At 46.9% G+C, this 18,660-nt stretch overlaps 1 protein-coding gene across 4 annotated transcripts in view; it reads left to right on the top strand.

Moving 5' to 3' along the window:
- LOC129325603 (beta-arrestin-1) overlaps window positions 1–18,660 on the top strand; it is a 163,962-nt gene that overhangs the window by 127,153 nt on the left and 18,149 nt on the right. For all 4 annotated transcript variants that reach the window (XM_054973376.1, XM_054973375.1, XM_054973374.1 and 1 more), the window contains exons 5-9: window positions 158–354; window positions 13,437–13,496; window positions 14,542–14,609; window positions 16,468–16,603; window positions 17,868–17,952. In XM_054973376.1, the coding sequence (XP_054829351.1) occupies window positions 158–354; window positions 13,437–13,496; window positions 14,542–14,609; window positions 16,468–16,603; window positions 17,868–17,952 (546 nt within the window). The remainder of the gene's footprint in view (window positions 1–157; window positions 355–13,436; window positions 13,497–14,541; window positions 14,610–16,467; window positions 16,604–17,867; window positions 17,953–18,660) is intronic.

Genomic DNA, 18,660 nt, shown 5'->3' with positions numbered 1-18,660 from the left:
TCTATATCCTTCTTAAACTGTGGTGGCCCAAACTGTACCCAGTACTCCCACTGAGGTCTAACCAGGTCGTTCTCTAAAAACTCTCGCCTCACAGCGGGAAAAGCCGTTTCTTCCCGGAAAGCTCGCCTGTGCAACATGCTGTCCCTTCTCCCCCCAGTTTTTGTGACTCTGACATGCGCCTTCCGCTACGGCCGCGAGGACTTGGATGTCCTGGGGCTGACCTTCCGCAAGGACCTTTTTGTGGCCAATATCCAGGCCTTCCCTCCCATCCCTGAAGAGAAGAAGCCCCTGACGCGACTCCAGGAACGCCTGATTAAGAAGCTCGGTGAGCAGGCCTACCCGTTTACCTTCGAGGTAGGAGTCCTTCCTTCTCCCCTTTCAGTCTCCCGACTCAAGCCCCTCTTCTGCCTTTCATGCCGCCCCGGGCAGCCGTTCAGCTTCATAGAACAAAAACACGGCTGACAGGGCTGTGCGGAGGAAACCTAGCAGCTCAAGGGAAGCGGCATAGAATCCGGCAGCTGACGCTTTTCCCTTCGCAATACGGGGTCTGCTCTGCTGCTTCCATCGGAAAATCAGGAGTCCTTGTGCCCTGACTTTGTCACCTCAGTTTTGTGTGGGTGCCCGTTGGTATGAAACCTCCCTGTGTGAAAATGGCCACCCACCTCCAGGTAGACCTTTACTTGTTTGTAATTAATGATGGAGATATGATAGTATATATTAAGAAGAATATAGTAATATTGAAATAAATATCAGAGTTATATATGGAATATGATAGACAGAGATGAGTATATTATGGTTACATTGTATTAAAGGTTATGTTATGTAATATTATATAGTATATATTATAATGTAGAAATACTTAAGTTTATATAGTAGGAGATAGTGATTAAATGAAGGGAATGGAAAGCTGTTGGAAGTCAACTGAAAAGGGGGTGGAAGGGCGGGAATACTATAATGTGATGGTTATTAAAAGTGTGTATGGTGATTTATATATATTGACCCATCCAATAAATTTTAAAAAAATAAAATAGAGCCAAGCTACAAGAGACAGATTGCACGAGGAGGAGCACGTGAAGGGAGTCGCAATGTTAGCCGGGAAGCTGAGTTTTAAAAGAGATCAGAAGGCTTCGTTAATTTCCCCATTCTACAGAGCCAGGGAAATCCTTGTTAATTTCCTCTTTGCCCCCTGGAGGCTCTGTCAGTTTCAGGTGCCCTTCTAGGAGGCGAAGAGGAAATTCACAAACCCTCTGAGCAGAGATCTCCCTGGCTCCATAGAGAGAGGGAATTGACAAAGCCTTCCGATCTCTTTTATAACTCAGCTTCCTGGCCAACATTGCGACTCCCTTCACGTGCTGCTCCTCATGAAATTCATCTCTTGTAGCTTAGCTCTACGTGAGAGCCAAGCTACAAGTGACGCCTGACACAGGTTGGACACTTGTCAGCTTCCCTCAAGTTTTGATGGGAAATGTAGGCGTCCTGGTTTTACAGCTTGGCTGTCCATTACAGCTGCAAGACCAGGATGCCTACATTTCCCATCAAAACTTGAGGGAAGCTGACAGGTGTCCAACCTGTGTCAGGCATCACTTGTAGCTTGGCTCTGAGACATCATCTGAGAGAGATACAAAGCACCTCTTCGCCTGTTGTCTTAAATTAAAGGAAGCTCTTTGTTGGGAGGGTCTGAAGCCGTTTAGAGCAGGGGGCAGGAGGGGTGCTTAACCCTTTTCCTCGGCACCTTCTCCATGACTCTGTAGCTTTTCCCTCCTGTGTGGGGAAGCAGCCAGCGAAGGGATTATTTTTCTCCCAGGGTTAAGCGCACCCTTCCCCTGTCACAACCAAAAGGCCACTCCTGCCCAATACTTCTTATCTTCCCATTCTTTCCAGATGATGGTTACCAGAACGAGAGCTAAACTACAAGAGATGAATTACAGGAGGACGCACACGTGAAGGGAGTCGCAATGTTAGCCGGGAAGCTGAGTTTTAAAAGACAGATCGGAAGGCTTTGTCACGTTCCCCTCTCTGCGGAGCCAGCAAAGATCGCTCCTCAAAACAGAGCTGAAGTTGGTTCCCAGTTCCTTATTCGTAGTTCCTAGTTCCTTATTCACAGAGCAAAACACAAATATTGGGGGAAATTGAAAAGCTCTGTACCCAAAATAAGACATAGTGAGTGCTGTGCGGTCTGGAGTCATGCAAAGATTTGTACAGAGGGCTTGGATCTCTTATCTTACCTTGAAGCTGTTAATTAACTCAAGGACTGGGCTTTGTAAGGAGGGCCCAGCATATGTCCACTTAGAAGGAGAGTCCGCTGAATACGGAGCTGTATGATATGTGCTCCTACATTCTTTATTTTGGAGTACAGAGCTTTTCAATTTCCCCCAATATTTGTGTTTTGCTCTGCAAATAAGGAACTGGGAACTGGGAACTGGGAACCAACTTCAGCTTCCTCTCCTACATTAATTTCTTCTTCCTCTCCAGAAAGTTTCACCTCCCTTTCTAGCAGGAGAAGAGGAACTAAACCCTCTGAAGAGCGATCTTTGAGGCTTGGTAGAGAGGGGACATTGACAGCCTTCCAATCTGTCTTTTAAAACTCAGCTTCCCGGCTAGCTTTGCGGCCCCTTCACGTGCCCGTCCTCCTGTAATTCATCTCTTGTCGTTTAGCAATAAGTCTCCTTGTGATTTGAGGAAATTAGCAAAGCAAGGAGATGGCTCAGTGAGAGGTGGTAGCTAGGGATCTTTTAACCACTCTATACTAGCATTGCTTGCCCCTGGAGAACTCTTTTAATAAGATCCAAAGGAGTTAACCATGTTAGTCTGTAGTAGCAAAATCGAAAAGAGTCCAGTAGCACCTTTAAGACTAACCAACTTTACTGTAGCATAAGATTTCGAGAATCACAGCTCTCTTTGTCAGATGCGTCTGACGAAGAGAACTGTGATTCTTGAAAGCTTATGCTACAGTAAAGTTGGTTAGTCTTAAAGGTGCTACCGGACTCTTTTTGATTTGTCTTTTAATAAGCAGGCAGATGTTCAATAGGAGTGGTTTTTATTAAAGAAGTAGCAAAAGATCAGTTACACAGAGTACACACAGCTCTCACACACATATCCAACTAGAAAACATTAAGGAAAGTGGAAAGCAATGTAGAGAGAAAGCCGTAGATACCAATCCTGGAGACGGGGGTTGGCGGGGGGGGGGAGAGGTCTGTAAGGGAGCAGCTTTGAGGTGTTCTCAGACCGAAGTCTGAGGACCTGCATGGGAAATGCACATACCTGACAGCTAGAAAGCTGCCCTTTTGCTTAAAACAATAATTCAATAATAAGTCTCCAGCATTGTAAAGCAATAAAATGAGACAAGGTTTGATCGAGCATCTCTGAGTAAACAAGCACCAGCTGACTGATAGCTCCTGAGCATGGGACAGGAAGAAGCCCTCATATTCCTGAGCGCCATTATTTATGGAAGAGGTGATGGGGGAAGATCAGAGGGCTCGGGAACTCTGCACTTCTTTGATCTGTAGATTCTGCACAAACTCGGGGGGGGGGGCTGTGGGGCTGTTAGCCCACCATTCCCATGACCCACAGTTCAGTATTTTTCCAGGAGATGGGCAACTCTATTCCTGTCTTTGCTGGGGCAGATTGTAATATAGATTGGGCCTGGTGGGGTGGCTACAAGCTGAGGTCAGGCCTAGCATAGAGAGAGTGGCATAGTGGTTAGAGTGTCAGACTAGGATCATTCCGGAGACCTGGGTTTGAATTCCTGCTCTGCCATGGAAGCTTGCTTAGAGACCTAGGCGCAATCGTATACTCTCCGCCTAACCTATTTTATTTATTTATTTAATTCAATTTATATCCCGCCCTCCCCACAATAGCAGGCTCAGGGCGGATTACATACAATATAAAACATGAAAATATATCTATACAGTTTAAAACAGAAATAAAATCACATAAGTATTATAAATATTTAAAACAATGTGGCAGCAATATATTGTCGAAGGCTTTCACGGCCAGAGAATGATGGTTGTTGTGGATTTTCCGGGCTGTATAGCCGTGGTCTTGGCATTGTAGTTCCTGACGTTTTGCCAGCAGCTGTGGCTGGCATCTTCAGAGGTGTAGCACAGAGGTTCCACACTTCAGAGGTTCCACACTGTGACACTGAGAGATCTCTGTCTTTTGGTGCTACACCTCCGAGATGCCAGCCACAGCTGCTGGCAAAACGTCAGGAACTACAATGCCAAGACCACGGCTATACAGTCCAGAAAATCCACAACAACCAATGTGGCAGCACTTCTCAAAAAAAGGATCCACCACCCAGTCCTCTCCACAGTTGTTTAACAGAGAATACATCTGGATAGGGAGGGCAGATTTTCCTCTATTCACCCGGGGTTGTTTTTGGTGGATAAAATGGAGGAGAGAAGAATTATATGAGCTGCTTTGGGAGAAAGGCAGGGTATAAAAGAAGTAAATGAATACATAGGCCTTGTCTTCCAAATGAGGGATTCGCAGAGCTGATCTCCAGCTGCCACCAGTTGTCTTTGCCACCATAAAGCAACAGGAGCCTCGAGAGGGACACGTAATCCCACTGTCCAAGAACAAATTGCAGCTCAAAGAGAGTGTGGCCTTGGCTCCCCTTCGCAGGACTGAGGGGAGATGGCAGCTCAGTGGTTGAGTTTTGCATGTGCAGTCAATCCTCTGTCAGGCTACGGAGGACAGGATACAGCAGATAGATCTCCGGACCATGGCAGCAAGACACAGGTTCTTGGTCAAAATGGCTTTTATTCAGAAATCAGATCATTTCCATATACAGGTCCATAGGACTACTTAGAAGCAAGGTAGACGTCTAAGCAGCATGAGTAGACATTGACAGGAATGACATCAAGGGAGAGAAACTTCTCTTTTAACATTCTAGTTTACTCCTTTCTCCCCCCTTCCAACCGTAAACAGTAGTTTGGCGCTCTCTTGGTGTGGGAACGTTTCACATATTTGTGATATCATGTTGAGTTACTAGGAAGCAAGACACAGCACTGTCTGGGAATGAGTACAAGGACATAAACACTGGAAGCTGTTACAGCCCAACAGATAAACACCTGTGAAAGCCTGAGAAAAGGATAGTTCTGACACTAGCAAAGTGATATTGAGCTATAGCAAGATACACTGTTCAGCAGAACAGAATTAAAATTGGCATGGATGGGGACCAGACGTGACATCCTCGATATCTCTGGTTAAAGGGTCTCGGGCGACAAGCGTTAGGGAAGACTTGTCTAATTGAGCCATAGCACTGACTGGATGGACTGTGAGTTTAACGCAGAAAAGGCATACGATCAGGGGATGGGCCCAAACGCCTCTAGCACGTGCTTTATATATAGAAAGGCCTTGGTTCAACTCTTGCTGTTCGAAGGATCTTCTGAAGCTGGTGTCAGGGAAGGCCTTTCGTTGCAGAAACTCTGGAGGGCTGCTCCCCATCGAACGACAATTCTTGGCTTAGAACTTAGCGTAAGGCTGCTTCGTAGGGATACGGCCCACAGCTCAGTGGCAGGACACCCTACCATTGCCAGCAGAGCTCCTTTGGTTCAGTCCTCAGCAATTCTAGTTCAATGGGCTGCAGGAATTTTGATCTTGCCATTCGGTGAGAAAGAACAATGTTTTTTAGCTTGTTGCACGTTCATCTTTTCTTCAGTTTTTATTTTAAAAAATGCAGAGTGGATTTGAAAGCCATTTTATTGTTCAGTTGGTCATGGTGCAGTGCTGTTTATCTTGTTGTTGTTTTTAAAAAAGGAAAAGATTAGCCTGTGCGGAGTTAAAGCAGAGCACGAGGAGGCCCCACGAGATGGGCGTGACCTTTTCATTGCGCTGCAGAGACCCAAAGGGCTGAGTGGTCCCCTGTAACAATAAACTCCGTCCAGATAAAAAAAGGAGCAGGATGGGAGAATTAGAGCTCTGTCGTTGCTGGGGTGTCTTTCTAGAGGTGCCATGGGAGCACGGTCCCCTCCCTGCACAAGGTTTTTGGCATCGTGCAACAACAGAGAGACAAGCAGCTGAGGATAAAGTCTAAAAGAGCAGGAGTTCAGTAGCACCTATAAGACTAACTATAAGGTTAGTCCTATAGGCGCTACTGCTAAGTCTTATAGGTGCCACTGGACTCTTGCTCTTTTAGACTTCATCCTCAGCTGGACTCTTGGTCTTTTCTACTACTACAGACAGGCTAACACGGCTACCCATCTTGATCTAGGGAGCCTGAATGCAGCAAAATTGCACAGACGGACTACAAAGCTGGACATGACAGGGTCGCAAAGCTGATTCATTGGTCATTGAGTAAAAAGTATAACTTGCCAGTATCAAAGAATTTATGGGAACATCAGGTGTAAAAGGTGCTAGAAAATGAACAAGTCAAGATCTTGTGGGATTTCAGAATTCAAACTGATCGGCACCTTGAACTTAATACAACAGACATAACAGTCGTGGAAAATCGAAAAGTCTGGATAATTGACATTGCAATTCCTGGGGATGCGATAGTCGAAGAAAAAGAACAAGAAAAAATGATTAAATATAGAGATCTGGCATTAGAAACCACCCGACTATGGAAGAAGAATGCAACAGTAGTCCCCATTGTCATCGGAGCACTTGGAACCATCTCGAAAAACTTTGCAATTCATATGGAAAAACTGCAGCTTTCTGACATAACACCTATAGAACTGCAAAAGACGGTGCCACAGGGGTCGGTATTGGGTCCAATGCTTTTTAACTTGTTTATTAATGTTTTGGAATTGGGATTAAGCAGTGAAGTGGCTAAATTTGCAGATGACACGAAATTGTTCAGGGTGGTGAAAGCCAGAGAGGATTGTGAGGCACTCCAAAGGGATCTGTCGAGGCTAGAAGAGTGGGCATCCATGTGGCAAATGAGGTTCAATGTAGCCAAGTGCAAAGTAATGCACATTGGAACCAAAAATCCAAAATATAAATACAAGTTGATGGGGTCTGAACTGGCGGAGACTGACCAAGAGAGAGATCTTGGAGTCATGATAGATAACTCACTAAAAACGTCAGCACAGTGTGCGACTGCCATAAAAAAAGCTAATGCTATGCTAGGGGTTATTAGGAAAGGGATTGAAAACAAATCAGCCGGTATCATAATGCCTCTGTATAAATCGATGGTGAGGCCTCATTTGGAGTACTGTGTACAGTTCTGGTCGCCACACCTTAAAAAAGATATCATAGCACTGGAAAAAGTACAGAGAAGGGCAACTAAAATGATTAAAGGGTTGGAACACTTTCCCTATGAGGAAAGATTGAGGCGCTTGGGGCTCTTTAGCCTGGAGAAAAGACGACTGAGGGGAGACATGATAGAGGTTTACAAGATAATGCACGGGTTAGAGAAGGTCGAGAAAGATGTGTTTTTCTCCCTTTCTCACAATACAAGAACTCGTGGGCACTCTATGAAATTATTGAGCAGTCGGGTTAGAACAGATAGAAGAAAATACTACTTTACACAAAGGGTGATAAACACATGGAATTCGTTGCCACAGGAGGTGGTGGCAGCTACAAGCATTGCCAGCTTCAAGAGGGGACTGGACAAATATATGGAGCAGAGGTCCATCAGTGGCTATTAGCCACAGGAGATAGATGGTATTCTCTTTGTGGGGAGGTGGTGCTCTGTTGTCTTGGTGCTGGAAGGAAGGCAGTGGGAGGGCTTCTGGTGTCCTGGCCTCACTGACAGTCCTTTAGATGGCACTGGATTTCTAGCCACTGTGTGTGACAGAATGTTGGACTGGATGGGCCACTGGCCTGATCCAACATGGCTTTGCTTATGTTCTTATGTACTTGGAACAGCGTACATATTGCGCCGATATCTGGCTGATAGTTAGGTCTCCGGCGGAAATCTGTATCAGCTTAGCAAGGCCAATCAATAATAACGTGACCTCTGCTTATTGTTGATTGTGTTTTGGATTATTATTATTATTATTATTCAATTTACACACTGCCCTTCATGACAACTTAATGTCCACTGAGTGGTTTACAAAGTGTGTTATTATTACCCTCACAACAATCACCCTGTGAGCTGGGTGGGGCTGAGAGAGCTCTGAGAGAGCTGTGACTTCCCCACGGAATGACTTCCAGATCAGAGTCCTGCCGCTCTTAGACACTACACCAAATTGGGTCTCACCAGATCACTAGGGTAGGAGATCTGTGTCTGGTCTGTATTGCTCTCATGTGTGGGCCTCTCCTGTGTTCAACGTGCCCTGCATGCAGTAAACTTGCATATCAGGGCCAAGGTTAGGCCCTGGCATGCTGGTTTTCTGTGCTTGGGGAGGTTTGTTTTGCATAGAGGAATATTCCATAGTGGCAGCCTCCACCTGCAGCCTGAAGTGTAACCAAGCGGAAAGGACCAGCCCTGGGACTGGGGCACCGTTTTGCAAAGCTGAATAGCCTCAGTGTGGCCTGAGTAAGGGAGAGATTGCAAGCTTCTGTGCAGAGACAAAACATTTATCCTCGCTGGGCTCATGGTGGAGGAGGGGGGAGAGGCAAGGAGAAGGCTTAGTTCAAAGGAGGACGTGCGGGGGGGGGGTGCATTCTGGCAGGCTCTGCCGCATTTCCCTCTGCAGGAGGCAACATCCTAGCCAGGGAGGAAAACTGGCCTGCTTCGTTCCTTCTGCGTTTTGTTGTCTTGATCATTCTTATGCCACCCACGGAGAGTCGGCAGAACATTTTCCAGCCTGCTTCTGGTTGAAAGATTTCCAGCAGCACAGTTTCTAAGAACCACCTACGCTGGCTGCTAGGAGTCCAGTCCTTGGAGAAAAGCGAGCTATAAGTGCTCGAAATAAAGACGTGTGGGGAAAGGGAGTTTGTTTCATGATTTCAGGGGAGAGGCTCAACCACGTGCACGGGGGAAAGTGCGTTATAAATAAGTGTGCGTTTATTAGGAGGAGCAGCAGATACGGGCTTAATGTGGTAGCTTTTGTAAAAATTCCTTGAGCCAATTATTAAATAAATATCTCGAGCTGCTTTGTGTCAAGATGAACAGCAGGGTAAAAATATTGAATCATAAACAAATAAATGAACTGAAGACACCAAACGGGATTATTGTTTGGTTCAGGGCTTTTTTTCCTGGGAAAAGAGGTGGTGGAACTCAGGACCGCACAATGACGTCACTTTGGGTCCGCTGGAACAAGGGGGGAGTTTTTTAAAGTTTAAATCGCCCTTGGCGAAAATAGTCACATGGCTGGTGGCCCCGCCCCCTGATCTCCAGACAGAGGGGAGTTTAGATTGCCCTCCGCACCGCAGGAGCGGCGCGGAGGGCAATCTAAATTCCCCCCTGTCTGGAGATCAGGGGGCGGGGCCACCGGCCATGTGACCATTTTCAAGAGGTGCCAGAACTCCATTCCACCGCGTTCCTGCTGAAAAAAAGCCCTGGTTTGGTTAATAATTTATTTTCTGTTCACTTCTTAATTTTTGTCATTTTTTTTCTTGAATAAAAGATTAAAATATAAAAATAAAGAAACCGTAGTCAACCTGGTGCTCCAGGGAAGCGGGCACAGAGCCTTGAGGCATCCCCTTTTGTTACCCCCCTGTATCTGGTACACAGGGATACTGCTTCTGGACACGGAGGTTCCATTTAGCCGCCAGGGCTGCTCATCGCTGAGAATGAACAGCGCGGTTCTTGTCCGCCAAGGTTCCCACCAGCATCTGTCAATCGTCTGGGATCCACCACAATTCCAAGTGCATCTTCTCCACGCGATGTGTTAATTCACCCTTTCTTCCTTGCTCTTCATCTGCTTTAAATTAGAGTGCAAAACACTTTCCGAGCCTGGCTTCTGGTAGTAATTCTGTCTCTCAGTGATTTCCTCATACCGGCTTCAATTGAGAAATGATTCCTGTATTAACTGGAGCCTCCAGGCCCAACTCGTGCTGCATTCCAGCCACGTTTTTAAAATTCAGAATATTTCTGAGAGTTTAACAAAATTACCAGGAGCTCTGGACGAGGAACTCTCAGCGCACGTCAGGTTTGTCCATCGCATTGGATGAGCTTTAAACTTTGTGCACGGAAAAGACAGTTTAAAAAAGACAGTTTAAGGAAGCCAGATGAATGTAAAAATTGTCTTTCTAAATAGGACAAATGACTCTCTAACCCAAGCTCCAGTTCTTAACAGGAGCAAGCTGGATGGCTCTGGAAAATCCCTCCAAGCAGAAGTCCTTCCTCTTTGTATTTCCCTAACAATATGGTACACATAGGTAGACTGCCTCTGCATCTGGAGGATCCATAGAGCTGCCATGGCTAAAAGCTGTTGATAGATTTATCTTCCATGAATTAATTGAGCCCATTTTTAAATCTCTGTATGCTGCATACTGCAGCAGTGAGTTTCACACGTTAATTTTGTCATATGTGAAGAAGGGTCGGCCCTGAAGCTACAACCCGTCATGTTCATTGAGTGCCCTAGGAATAGGGAAGAGAGAGCAAAAAATTTTATTATCCTCTTTCTCCGCTCTGAGCATAATTTTATAAACATCTATCAGCTGCCCTCCGCCAAGTTGTCTTTTCATTTAACCATGGTGCAGGTAGGATCCTACAATTGGGTGGGAGATGCCTCCCCCTAAAGAGATGCACAGAACAGGTGGAAGAGATGTGTCCCAGGATCCCATGCGAAGGTGCAGAAGATGTTGGGAAGGATTTCACACATCGCATCTCAGTTGTGTTGCCAAATCTAAAGCTGCTGCAGAATCAGAGCAAAAGTCAATCCAGTCCAGCATCCCGTGTCTCAAGGTGGCTAGCCGGATACTTCCAAATAGCCTAGAAGCAGACTTTTTGCAATAGCTGTCGCCAGGTTTTGCACCATAGCAGCTGGTATTTCGAGGTACATTGCCTCTGAACATGGAGGTTTCGTTTATCGATTGTGCCTGGTATCCACTCACGGACCTGTTATCTGCCACTTTGTCTGAGCTGTCCTTTGGAAGTTGTCTAAACCAGTGGCCATCACCCCACATCTTGTGGCAGCGAGTTCCACAGTTCCTTATGGACTCTATAAAGAAGAGCTCTCTGTAGTGGCTCCTGAACCTCGTTCAGCATCCAGCTGTTGCCGCTGCACGTGACCACTTGATTTGCTCATGCAGTCAGGCTGCCTCTGGAGACAAGCAAAGAGCCCTCCCTTTCAGACCCTCCCCCCCGCACCCCGGGAAAGAAGGCCGTTCCCCATGAGCTGCCAAGGCTCCCACATCCTCTTGAGTTTCCAGAAATGAGTAGATTAAAAGTGGGCTCAGACCAACTTAAAGGCAGCCCGACCGTTTCACACAGTGGCATTAACAAGGGCTGTAGCCAGGCAGAGGCCAGTGGATGGCACCCCCCCCCTCTTCCTGGTGCCCCATCAAGGTTGCCAACTCCAGCTTGGGAAATTCCTGGAGATTTGGGGGTGGAGCCTGGAGAGGATAGAGTTTGGGAAGGGTGCTTAGCTGGGATGTAATGCCACTTTCTGAAGCAGCCATTTTCTCCAGGGTTATAGATCCCGAGGAGTTAGCCGTGTTAGTCTGTAGTTGCGAAATAGTAGAGACTCCAGTAGCACCTTTAAGACTAACCAACTTCGTCAGATGCATCATCTTAAAAGCTTATGCTACAATAAAGTTGCATCTGACGAAGAGAGCTGTGGTTCTTGAAAGCCTGTGCTACATTAAAGTTGGATAGTCTTAAAGGTGCTACTGGACGCTCTACTATTTCCCCCAGGGGAAGTGATCTCTGTAGCTGAGGATCAGTTGTAATTTTGGGAGAACGCCAGGCCCTGCCTGAAGGTTAGCAGCTGTATACCCTGCCACAGAACTATTGTTCACAAAGGGGGATCGCCATGTTGCTTTGTAGTAGAAGAGCAAGATTCCGGTACAGTTGCACCTTAGAGACCATCTAGACTTCCAGGTAGGAGCTTTTGAGAGCTCCCTTCATCAGATATGAGTAGAAAAAGAGGGAGGGTTAATCCGAGACATGCCTGTATCTGTTTAAAGATTGGACGTTGGTTTTTGGATGAGAAGGATTTCAGGTTCTTAAGAAAACCTCTTGAGCTGTGAAGATGAGAAGGTGTTTAAAGCAGAGAACTCGACATTCTCAGTGGGGGGGCGTGGACCCTCCGTGGCCCAGGCCTGACTGCATGGTCTCATCTCCCTCCCCCCCCCTCCAACTAAATTGGCTCAGAAGGTGCTGCACTCAGTTCAAGAGGTTGGAGCCCTATGGCTGGCTGTGGCCCACACCTAAGCCCTGGGAGCACGCATGAGTCATGCACAAAGAGCTTGGGGGGTGGGGTGGGGGGGTCGTTTTACCTAGGCTGCCCCTCTTCCCTGCTCCTCACTTTAACTGTGTTTCTAATCCTCTTTTTCACATTCCAGAGAAGTTAGCCGTGTTAGTCTGTAGTTGAAAAATAGTAGAGTCCAGTAGCACCTTTAAGACTAACCAACTTTACTGAGGCATAAGCTTTCGAGAGCTGCAGCTCTCTTCATCAGATGCATCTGATGAAGAGAGCTGTGGCTCTCGAAAGCTGATGATGCATCTGACGAAGAGAGCTGTGGCTCTCGAAAGCTGACGATGCATCTGACGAAGAGAGCGGTGGCTCTCGAAAGCTGATGATACATCTGATGAAGAGAGCTGTGCTTCTCGAAAGCTTATGCTACAATAAATTTGGTTAGTCTTAAAGGTGCTACTGGACTCTACTTTTTCCACATTCTGCACTCTTTCGTTGCGGCTTCTGCTTTTCTTGGCCGTGCCCTGGTTTTATGCTGCCATTGAATTATTAAGCTTTCAACGCTGCTTTCCTTTTGCTCTAGAGAAATGTCCCGGTGCCATCGGGTTGCCTGTCAGGTCTGTTGCCCACAGTCCCTCCATATTGCTACCCAGCTTTGATGTATGTTGCAATAACCTCGTGCACCTGTTCCCTTGTTGCTTTCCAGATTCCAGAAAGGCCGAGCCCTTATCTCGGATGGCTCGCCGCAGCGGCCTTGGGACAGCTCCTTCTGTCCCGCTACTGATTGCACCTGGCTGGATGGACTAGAAGGGTGGGGGACATGTAGAAGGGTAGATATAATGTATCATGTACTCAATGTGTCATTCTTAACAAGACACCTGTGTACAGTCAGACGCCTTTAATTGCTTCTGTGTAACCTATGGACATATGTATGGCGAAGCCAAGATATCTCAATAAAGACCTATTTACTCAAGAGCCTGGATTTCTTGCTGCAAGGGTTGGGAGTCAACTTCAAAGTATCCTGTCTTCCATAGACTGACATTGCCTGTTGTTGCTTATTATGGGACTGAGCGTTTGGGATGTTGCCCCAGGCTCCTCTAAAGGTGAACTCCCTCCAGAGGCAAGTTGGTCGATCGGTCGTGTGGGTTTAAAGAATTGTCAATAAAGAAGTCAAATGTTGCTGTGGGCTTCGTTGGCCTGCCCCGCAGCATCGTTGTTCACACGGCTCTATTTCTATTCCAGATCCCGCCCAATCTGCCCTGTTCCGTGACGCTGCAGCCCGGCCCGGAAGACACGGGAAAGGTAAAAACGGGAGCTGCCTGTGTATGGGGAGGGTGGAGGGGGGCTACTCTTGAAGAAACCTGTGGACAGGCGGGTGGCTGTAAAGAGGGATGAGAATTCTCTCCCCCCCCGCATCAAACAAGCTAGCTCTCTCAAGAACAATACGCAAACATGAATATCTTAAAGTGCTCAGTGCTTTTTCTAGTAAATCATAGTAGTCTTAACAATGCATGATTTCCATAATATTACTCATTCAAAATACATAAATACAAACAATCAATGATTCAACAACCTTGCAATTAAATCAAGGATGTCCAATGATTCTCAAATAGTCTCGTCCGTTTGTAGTTATAGTCTCGTAGGTGTACAGTTCCAGTAGATAATTGCAAATTGCACTTGCCCGTTGTTCTCCCAATATTCCAATGTAGCAATGGAGTATTAAGTGTCGGGGATCTCCCCGATAAGCAGCTGATCCAAGCTGGTGGGGGGTGAAATGCCCCTTTCCCTGCCACTGGGAAGCAGCACAGAAAGGGGCATTTCGCCCCCAATCAGCTGCTGGTCCGGGATCTCCCCACCAAGCAGCTGATCCAAGCTGGTGTGTGGGGGGGTGAAATGCCCCTTTCCGGGCTGCTTCCCAGAAGCAGGGAATGGGGCATTTAAACCCCACGAACCACAACCAGTTCGCTAACTGGGGCAAGTTAGTGATGGTTCGTGGTTCGTGAAATGGGACGAACCACGAACCACATATTGCTCTATCACTAAGTCACGAGTGTCATAGTAACCTTCAAGGATAATGTTAGGACTGCTCCAACATGAATCTGTCCCGGAGCGTTGACACTCCTATGGCAGGAATGCTGTATTATTTACTTACTTAGGTTAAGCACTTGCTACTTTTCCGGTCTGAGACCTGCTGTAGATGGCCTCCACTCAGTACATTAGAAGTACAACAGTAAAAATAAAGACGGAAGATTAAAAGTGATCAATGGCGAATATCTGTCGCCTGCTCGTTCAGTTCTTTTCTACTGTCCCCAGACTCCAAGCTCTTCTGTTTGCTTCTTTTTCCTAGGCATGTGGCGTTGACTATGAGGTTAAAGCTTTCTGTGCAGAGAACCTGGAAGAGAAGATCCACAAAAGGTGGGCAAGGCCACTCCGTGGTGCTGGTTTGATAGGGGTGCAGTCACCTCTGTAGCACCATCCGAGCTTGGGAACACAAGCAAGTCTACCTGCCATTTAAACCCCGCCTTTACTCCAAGGAGTTCAGAGCAACATAGTTGGTTCTTCCATTCTCAATTTATCCTCACAACAACCTTATGAGGTAGGTCAGGCCGAGAGAGAATGATTAGTACGAGATCAGCCAGTGAGCTTCCGTGGCTGAGTAAGGATTCGAATCTGGGTCTCTCAGGTCTTACTCGGATATTCTAACTACACCAGCTCTCAAGTGACACATTCCTGCCCTGAGGATTTTACCATCTCAATTTATTGATTGCATTTTTTACCCCAGGGTGGAGTGAGGGCTACTCGCTTAAATGGTTTTAAAAAGGATGGCAGGTTAACATTCAGCAGCTACTAGACCAATTCATGGAAGAGGACAGGTCTATTGAAGTTGTTAGTGAAGATTTATTTATTTACATCCTTCCTTTATATCCTGCCTTCCTCCCCAAAGGGAGCCCAAAGTGGCTTATGCAGTTCTCCTTTTCTCCTTTTTATCTTCACAACAACCCTGCGAGGAAGATTCTACTGAGAGTGTGTGGCTGGCTCAAGGTCACTCAGCAAGCTTTCACAGCAGAGTGAGGATTCACACCCGGGTCTCCCAGATCCTAGTCAGACATTCTAAATACTATGCAGTACTAGGTCTCTAGCTAAATGTCTAAAATAGAGCCTAAGTGTACAGAAGCAGTATCCCTTTGAACACGAAGTTTGGGGAGGAGGAGAAATGGAAGGATTGACTGCTACTGCCATGCCAGAGTGGTGCAGGGCTTAGAGGCTATCAGAAATAGTTATACTTCATTTGGTAGCCCCCAGTCAGAAACGTTTCCCCCAACATGTAGTAATTAACCTTCAGGCAATTAAATTGTAGAAAATATAGAACTTACATTTATTAAGGTTGATTCCATTTCCAGCAATTTTCCTGGAGAAGAAAGAAAGAATCCTAGTCTAAAACATTACCTTCCCTATACCATGTCTGATTAATTCAGCATCGTGGCTGCAGGTGGGTATGTAAATCAGGCCTCCATGGCAGAAGCTCTGAAAAGAGACATTCTCCTCCTTGGAAAGCCATGAGGCAAGGGAGAGAAACTCTCTCAATGGAGACAGGGAGAAAGGAAGAGTGGGGAGGCGTTCCCACCATAGACAAAAAGAAGTCACTTCCCTATCAGGAAAGTAGCACATAAGACATCTTACATGGAGATGTTCAAGTGTAGGGAGCCGCAATGTTAGCCAGGAAGTGTAGTTTAAAAAGTCAGAGGTAGCTGAAATTGTTCCTTAGGGGATTTGTTAATTTCATCTTCAGCTCCCCAAAGGCTCTGTCTGTTTCACCTCTCTACAACAGGGTAGTTTAAAAAGATAGAGCTGGCGGTGATCGCTCCACAGAAGGTTTGTTAATTTCATCTTCCTCTCCCCAAAGGCTCTGTCAATTTCACCTCCCCTTCCAGGAGGCGAAGGTGAAATTAACAAACCCTCTGAGGAGTGATCTCTGCTGGATGTCTTTTTAAACTATGCTTCCTGGCTAACGTCCTGGAGGAAAAGCAAGATGAAAATGTGTTCAGTGCTTTACTTGCAAGTTCCCATGACCGTCTGGTTGGCCACCACATGGAGTGAGATGCTGGACGAGATAAGCTTCGGGTCTCACCCCGCAGAGGGCTCGTTCTGAACTGCTGTTCGAAGCCTCCCTTGGAGGTTATGGAGGTGCTTAAGCCATTGGGGAACTGGTCCCGTTTTGTAGTGCGGGGCGTCTCCCAGCCAGGTACCATCTTAACCCTCCATGCTCCTGCAGGAACTCTGTGCGCTTGGTGATCCGCAAAGTCCAGTATGCACCGGAGCGGCCAGGACCCCAGCCTATGGCAGAGACCACCAGGCAGTTCCTGATGTCCGACAAGCCACTGCACCTGGAGGCATCTCTGGACAAAGAGGTACCCTGGCTGGCTGGGAATCTTGGCACAACAACAAGCAGTTCTGGGAAGCCCTGGAGTCATGATTGTGCTCCGCTTGGAGTGTGCCTGTTGCGTGCAATGCCACCGGTTGTGGCTTTCTATCGGCAGCAGCACCCTCAGGCCTGATCTTGTGCTTCGAAGAAGTGGGGTGCTGAGCTGCCAGATTGCTTGCTGCTCTTCCATGCTTCAGTGGTGTTGGTACGGGCGAAGACCCAGTGGATCTTGAGGGTTGCAAGGACTGGCCTAATTTAAATGTGGTGTCTGGGTCTCCCATTTGGGATTAGAGAAGTGAGGTTTCTTGTTGCATTTGGAACTCTTGTCTATCAACACACTTGAAAAAGTGACACCGAAGCAGGAATCCAGCTTGCGCCCTGTTGAGCAGTTGATAGCTGTGATTCTTTTCCTGCGTGTCCACTTTCTCCGTTGTGGGTTCTCTGGACCAGAGGTCGGCTGTCTGCTTGCCCACGGCTTTGGATTCCCTTGAAGGCATCCTAAGAATAAAGAAGAGAGCTTGGGCTCCGTTTTGTATTTCTAAGCACGTGGACTTTGGAGAGTCTGGACCACTGTCAGGGATTCCTTTGATGCTCAAACCTTTTGGTCGAGGACAGGCATCTAGTTACTCATTGTAACCTTATTGTATGAACACTTGCTGGCTAGCTAAATTACTATATTTTTGCTAAATTATTAGAGGAAGCGTGTTTTCTTCCAGCTCATTGTGCTTCTGTTCTGTGGGTCTTCTAGATCCAACTGTTGTAGGTTCTTGGTTTGTACATTGTTCTCTACTACACGGTGCCCTTCTGTCTTGTTAAATGTGAAGCTGGCAAGAGACAGAGTCGCCCCCTCAACTTTGCATGGGCTCAAAATCCTGTTTAAATGGTTCAACAACCTGCTCAAAGTGGGTACGAGTGCATCATTTGTGCACCACTGTGCAAAATGGGTGTGCACGGCTTCTCTGAATGGGGTACTGCCTTGTTTAAAAGAGTCCCTGGCCCTGTACAGAATCTTCCCAGGGAACTCTTTGCCAGTTACAGATTTAAACCAGGCCTTAGAGATGTAAATGGAATGTAAGCTACATTCTGCATTGCAGAGAACTCTGTTTCGGATGGCTGGGGTGGGCTTGGGGGCAGATGTGAGGTCTGTGTAAAAGAAGGAGGGTCCACGCCACTATTCTTTCCAAGTCGAGGCTCTCCCCCCATTCCCCTGCTCTGAAACTCACAGAATTTGCCTCTTTTGCTCCCTACAGATTTACTACCATGGAGAACCGATCAACGTGAATGTCCACGTAACAAACAATACCAACAAAACCGTGAAGAAGCTTAAAATCTCAGGTGAAGTGGCTGACTCCCCTGCACTCTCTCCTATATCATGAATTCCTTTGTTGGACAGAGAGGCATCGAAGCCTGTCCGGCTTCCAGCTAAACCCCAATGCCCGTCCCAGAGTAGAAGGGGAAAGACAGGGTGATAAATGATGGGCACTTTATTAAAGATACCACATCTCTCCGCTGTGCAAGACTGGGGGTTTGGGGCAAACATCACCATTGCTGGAACGTTCACTTGCCTTTCTTTTAATTAATAATGCACGTTTCTGGCCCTGAAGCCGGCTGAGACAGGCAGCGCCTGGTGAAACTCAGGTGCCAAAGTGGAGTTTGGGCCTGTTGCAAGCTGTCGGGGTGAGGCCATCCGTTCAGCCCTTTCCAGAAATAGAAATGTGCAGTTAAATATATAGATGCATTAGGTCAGGTAACTGAATGCAAAAGGTACCCTGAGGAGTTGGGGATGTGTGCTATGTGCCATCAAGTTGCCTCCAACCCATGGCGACCTTATGAATGAAAGACCTCCAGGTATTGTTCAGATCTTGCAAAGTGGAGGGCGGGGCTTCGTTCATTGAGTCCAGCCACCTCATTTTGGGTCTTCCTCTTTTCCTGCTGCAGCTTCGCTGACACACTCAAGCCCCCTCATGACGTTAAAGTGTGTATCCAAGAGGGGGGTACGTTTCGAGAACGCACGCCCTCACAAACTCCATGGGCAGGCTGTGT

This window comes from Eublepharis macularius, chromosome 3, assembly GCF_028583425.1.
Source record: "Eublepharis macularius isolate TG4126 chromosome 3, MPM_Emac_v1.0, whole genome shotgun sequence".
Lineage (NCBI taxonomy): Eukaryota > Metazoa > Chordata > Lepidosauria > Squamata > Eublepharidae > Eublepharis > Eublepharis macularius.
The sequence above is the reverse complement of the archived record's forward strand: the minus strand, read 5'-3'. Positions and strand labels throughout refer to the sequence as shown.